The 5,345-nt window shown below is 48.4% G+C and overlaps 1 protein-coding gene across 1 annotated transcript in view; it reads left to right on the top strand.

Annotated features, from left to right (window-relative positions):
• The window catches only part of HK1 (hexokinase 1), a 51,579-nt gene that overhangs the window by 31,936 nt on the left and 14,298 nt on the right, over nucleotides 1–5,345 (top strand). Inside the window, exons 6-9 of the mRNA XM_035892560.1 lie at nucleotides 1,279–1,378; nucleotides 1,471–1,654; nucleotides 1,832–1,987; nucleotides 3,944–4,177. Coding sequence (XP_035748453.1) covers nucleotides 1,279–1,378; nucleotides 1,471–1,654; nucleotides 1,832–1,987; nucleotides 3,944–4,177 — 674 coding nt within the window. The remainder of the gene's footprint in view (nucleotides 1–1,278; nucleotides 1,379–1,470; nucleotides 1,655–1,831; nucleotides 1,988–3,943; nucleotides 4,178–5,345) is intronic.

The raw sequence follows: 5,345 nt of genomic DNA, 5'->3' as shown, positions 1-5,345 counted from the left end.
TTCTTTTTTTTTTTTTTTTTTTTTTTTAACTCTGCATCGCAGCAGACTGGCGTTTCTTTGTCAGGGACCACCCTTCATGTCACTGGCTTGAGCCTGTGATCTGAGCGACGGCGCAGCTCTGCTTTCATGGATGAAGGCGCGCGGTTTTGCCGTTTGCTGGGAAAACGGGGCGACACCAGGGTTGCTGGGCAGAAGCTGTGATTTTTCTTCATGGTGCAAACCTGAGTTACTCCGCTGTGGTTGGCCACTGGCAACCTTCAGCGATTTTATCCCTCTCCAAAAACTGAGAAAGTTCTGTGTGTCAGTGCCGCAGCTTTTCGGTGATCCGGGCACGTCCCTTTCCTGAGAAAGTGCGTCTCGTGGTCTGGGCTCAGCTGAGTTGTGCCGCTGCCTTGCTTGGGAGCAGGGGAGGAGCAGAGCAGAAGAGAAGGGGGCTTTCGGCCTCAGTGAGCTGTGTTGCTCCCTGCAGTTTCTCACTGCTGATTTTATAGAGGGTGAAGGTGACCGGGTTGCTGACCTAAACAAATACAAAGGCACCGAGTGTGTGAAGGAGTGAATTTGGGTTTGCATAATGCTTGTAGCCAGGTGATAATGTTGATTACTCGGCATCCAAATTATTCAGAAACCGGGCAGCATTTGCTCTGTTTGAGCAGTTGTGGACTCTTAAGCAAACCAGAGTTTTACTGTCACCAAACAACATTTCTGTAGTCAGTTACCATCAACAGACTTGGTACCAGGTAGAACGGCACACTGAAGAAGCTGGAATGAATGCACATCGTTTAGATAGCTTATTTAATTGCGTTATTTGGTTATATTTTTGTATTAAAATCTTCACTTGAAATAAAACTGGATGTTTTAAGTGAATTCTATGAGAAATACATAATTTGGGAGCATTTTCTAGATTGACTCCTCAAGCCACTGCATCAAATTACTCTGCAATTACTGCAGAGTTCCCCCCTCTCTCTCCTGTAGCCCTTTTCTTTCCTGCCTGAGGGTGCTTATGTGAGAGCAGGTCTGTGCTCTCTAGAATGACGCTACTGCTGTTCTACTGTTTGCCCGGTGCATTGGTCTGCTCTCACTGTCTTCGTGGGTACGTGGGAATGGGGAACTGGCAGACAGAACGGGTGATATTTCAAAAGATGAGCTGTGGCATTCAGACAGATTATTTGTCTCCTGTTCCTTGTGAAATCAGTTGCTATAAGCAAACCGGTGGTAAAACGCAAGCAGTGTTTTCCAGAGAAGCCATATGGTCTGAGTAACGTTTTGTTCCTCCATCAGGACTACGATGCGGATATCATGGCTGTTGTGAATGACACCGTTGGGACTATGATGACCTGTGGTTTTGATGACCAGCGCTGCGAAGTTGGCTTGATCATTGGTAACGCACATTGCTGCTGCAGCATGCACGTGGCTTTTTCTCCCTTTGCCTGGGCTGTTTGGTTAGCACCTTCTGATGTCCTTTCCCTAAAGGCACTGGCACCAACGCCTGTTACATGGAGGAGATGCGGCACATCGACCTGGTGGAAGGGGACGAGGGCAGGATGTGCATTAACACAGAGTGGGGGGCCTTTGGAGATGATGGCTCGCTAGAAGACATCAGGACCGAGTTTGATCGAGAGATCGACCGTGGATCCCTTAATCCTGGGAAGCAGCTGTGAGTGAGGCAGTTATTTGTGAGCTTTGCTTCTTTTGTTTTCCCTTCTGTGCTCCCTTTTCCACTTGTGTTATGAGTTCAGCAGCTCAAGAAAACTCAACTTTGCCTGTCACTGGGTTCTGCCTCCCAGTGTTGCCCACGGAGGGGTGGGTGACTGCTGCTGTCCTCTCCCTGCAGGTTTGAGAAGATGGTCAGCGGGCTGTACATGGGGGAGCTGGTAAGGCTCATCCTGGTGAAGATGGCCAAGGAGGGGCTGCTCTTTGAGGGGAGAATCACCCCTGAGCTTCTCACCAAAGGGAAGTTTGAGACGAAGCATGTTTCTGCCATAGAAAAGTGAGTACCTGTCCCTTTTCAACCCCTGGGTTTCACAGTAACCCTGAGTGTTCGTTTTCCAGCATCTCTTTTTGCTCTGTGGGGAGACATGCTTCATCGGGGGTGGCTGCTGTCCTCCAGCGCGGGTGCAGAGCTGGCATGTGGGGACACCCAGCAGACAGTCCATGCCCTCCTCCCCAAGTTTTCTCCCTTTTTCTGTGTTGGGAGGAACTATGAAAGCCTACCAGTCCATGCAGCTACAGGGTATGCGCTGTGCTACCGCTCGCCCTGTTTCTAAAAACTCAGAAGTTGCTACCCCGCAGCTAAACAGGGGGTTGAATTGGCTTAGAGCCTCCTAGCAAATAGTTGTCTTGCTCCTTGCTGTATCCACGGGATCGCTGGGCGGAAAGAAAACAAGCGTGACAAGGCAGAGCATTCAGTCTCGTAGGCAGTGCCGGGTGCTACGTGGCGACCTCTGAGCTATGCGCCAGTTGGTTTCTTACGGTGTCATCACCCTTTTGGTCAGTACTTACCGGCTCTTCCCCCTGCGTTTTTAAAATTCACATCACTGGGATGCTTTGTGCTGCAGTCATTGGGTCAGCTTTTCTTTTCGAAGCGCTGCCGATTTTGGTGCACGCGTATAGAGGTTGGCTTGATTGCAAGTGCAACGCCAAGGGAACAACCCGTAACTTCTACAATTCCTGTTGCCCGCTGCCCCGCTTCATGGTTGTCCCTGCAGACCATCTTATCCATTAAATGTGTGTGTTCGTTCACCTTAACCACGGAGACCTGTGTAATGGACCAATGTAATGTTGAACAACCATGAGAAAAATGCAGTTATTGAGAAATGCAGTTACTAAGAGCGGAATTCGCCCTGAAATCCCACCTCACTCCCTGCAGAGCACTTTGGTTATAAATAGGGGGCACATCCCTTTGCAGCTTCAAATTTCTAGCTGATGCTAGCAAGATGTGAGAGTCCTTAAAAAGATGTGTGGAGCGCAGTTAGCAATGACAAGATATACTCCTTGTGTTTTTGTCTGGGAAATGACCGAGCTGCACGGGGATAAATTTTGCCATAAACTTTGCTCTCAGGCTGGGTGCTAATGTGGGAAAATGCACCGCAAGAGGCAGAGATTCAGTGAAGCTGTAAAAGTGTGAAAAGAGTGAAATCACTTAGGCAACCTTTGCTCGTGGTTTTGTTTTTCACACCGGGCTTAACTTATTGGGGCATATGAGCAAGGCAGCGTGGGATTAGGTGTACGCTCAGGGCTGTGCTGAATTGTGGGGCTGGTGATTCCTGCTCCAGAGAGGAGAAGCTCTTTGAAATCTAAAGCATCAGTGTGGTGAAAAAAGCATTTAATTCCTCCAGGTCTGTAAAAGTGCTTGGAGGTTGCTAACCTTCTTGGGGCTGCACTGAAGGAGCTGCCATGGGGTTGCTGCTCTGCTTTGGGTCCGGCGCTGTTGGACTGTCTGCAGCCTGAGCTCCTGGGGGATGCCTTAGCTCCACAGGATGGGGCTGGTCCCTGTCCCATGCTTCGTGCTTTCGAAGTACAAGACTTGTCCTGACCATCTGGCACAAGGAAAATGGGGTCTGTGTTGGAGGGATTATTGTTTGACGGGTTTCCAGTGACACGATCTACCTGTTGTCCTGTGGGAAATGAACCTGAAGGAAGGCAGGCTCTTGGGTACGTATGGGAGCAATTCTGCCCGTAGGGTGGCTGCTATAGTACCTGGGATTGCGTGTTTTGTAGGTGGTGTGTTTGCACCAGGCTATAATTGAAAGATCTATGAATGAATGCATATTCAGAGCTTTTTATTTCAAGCCTCATGGAGCTTCCCAGTCCATATCTCTAAGAAATTTTCTTTCTAATCCCTTTCTCAAGCCCTAGGCAGGCACACTCATGGTTGGATGCACCTCTGTCCTGTGTTTTATTGCTCCCCTGCTAAGGAGTACCCTTTACTGCTCTCTCTTCCTAGGAGCAAAGAAGGTTTGAACAAAGCCAAAGAAATTTTAACCCGCCTGGGGGTGGAGCCATCCCACGAGGACTGCATCGCCGTCCAGCACGTCTGCACCATCGTGTCCTTCCGCTCGGCCAACCTGGTAGCCTCCACGCTGGGTGCCATCCTCAACCAGCTGCGGGATAACAAGGGGGTCGGCCGCCTCCGGACCACCGTGGGGGTCGATGGCTCCCTCTACAAGATGCATCCCCAGTGAGTGCCCCCGCTCCTGCCATTAACACTTCACCTGCCGCGGCCACTGGTTTGCAAAGGTTCGAGCATGTAACCCCAAGATGTCACCCAGGCGTGCGGTTTGGGTGTGAGATGAGGCACCTGAAACATGGGCCTGGGGGTTTGGTCTGAAATGGGGAGCTTAGTGGGAAGGAGAGATGTCTTTAGCTGAAGAAGTAGGGTACGATTTTAAAAACCCAGCAAAACCACAAAGAAAAGAACCAAAATTGGATACTGCAATATCAGTGAAAACTGTGGTGGTCTGAGTTATGTGCCTTGAGGGATCTCAGTAGACCTCTTGGAAGGAGAGTTTCTTTGTACAAAATACTAAGTTGTGCTTGTGGAATGGGCTTTGAGGAGACCCACATTAATGTGCCTTGATCTCCATTTTCAATTTGAACTCTTGTTGTTCTGAAAATGACTGCTGAACTCTGGTTTTTTTTCAGTCTTTTCTGCTGAAGATAGACCTGGAAAACAGTGCTTACATTTCTGTGGCCTTTTAAAAACTAGCTTAGTCCTGGTTTTCTGCATCTTGAAAATTACATTTTTAATCAAACAGCTGTTTAGATTTATGTAAAAATCAGCAAGGGGGTTGAGCTCTTTTGCTGTGTGGGTGTAGCTGGTCCTGTTAACAGGGTTTGGTGTGAGTCTTAGTGTCAAAAATAATCTTAAGTGCCCAAGACCCAACGCTGCGGATGTTTGGGAGTGGCTGCTGGCCTGTGTGCACTGGGAGAGCAGCACCTGTGTGAGAGTTTCCAGGTTCAGAAAAAAGAAATGGAAGAAGTAGGCAGTGTGCAGGTATGGTTTAAGCACAGGTGGCAAAAGGCTTTTATTTAGTAATTAGTAACTGGTGATAAAACTTCAGCTTCCAGTCTGGGCTGTAGGATTTAGCTGTGGGGAGAAGTGCAGCGTACGGGGCATACCCTTGGCTGGGAGGGCTGGGTGTTGTTGATGGGGAAACTTTGGAAAGGATAAAAATGTTTAACATTGCCTTTTCAGTTTCCCATTATTTTGTTGAAGGGAAGATTTTTCCTTAGTTAAAGAAAAACATAACATTTTGGCAAACAGAAAAATTTCAGAATAACATTCTTGGAATAGCTTTTCCAGATGGGCAAGTCTAGGATGTGTTAAGGTAACATATGTGGGCAAT

Source organism: Egretta garzetta, unplaced genomic scaffold (genome assembly GCF_000687185.1).
Source record: "Egretta garzetta isolate BGI_Z169 unplaced genomic scaffold, ASM68718v1 scaffold204, whole genome shotgun sequence".
In the NCBI taxonomy this organism is placed as follows: Eukaryota; Metazoa; Chordata; class Aves; order Pelecaniformes; family Ardeidae; genus Egretta; species Egretta garzetta.
Note: the sequence above shows the minus strand (reverse complement) of the source record. Positions and strands in the feature narration are given on the sequence as shown.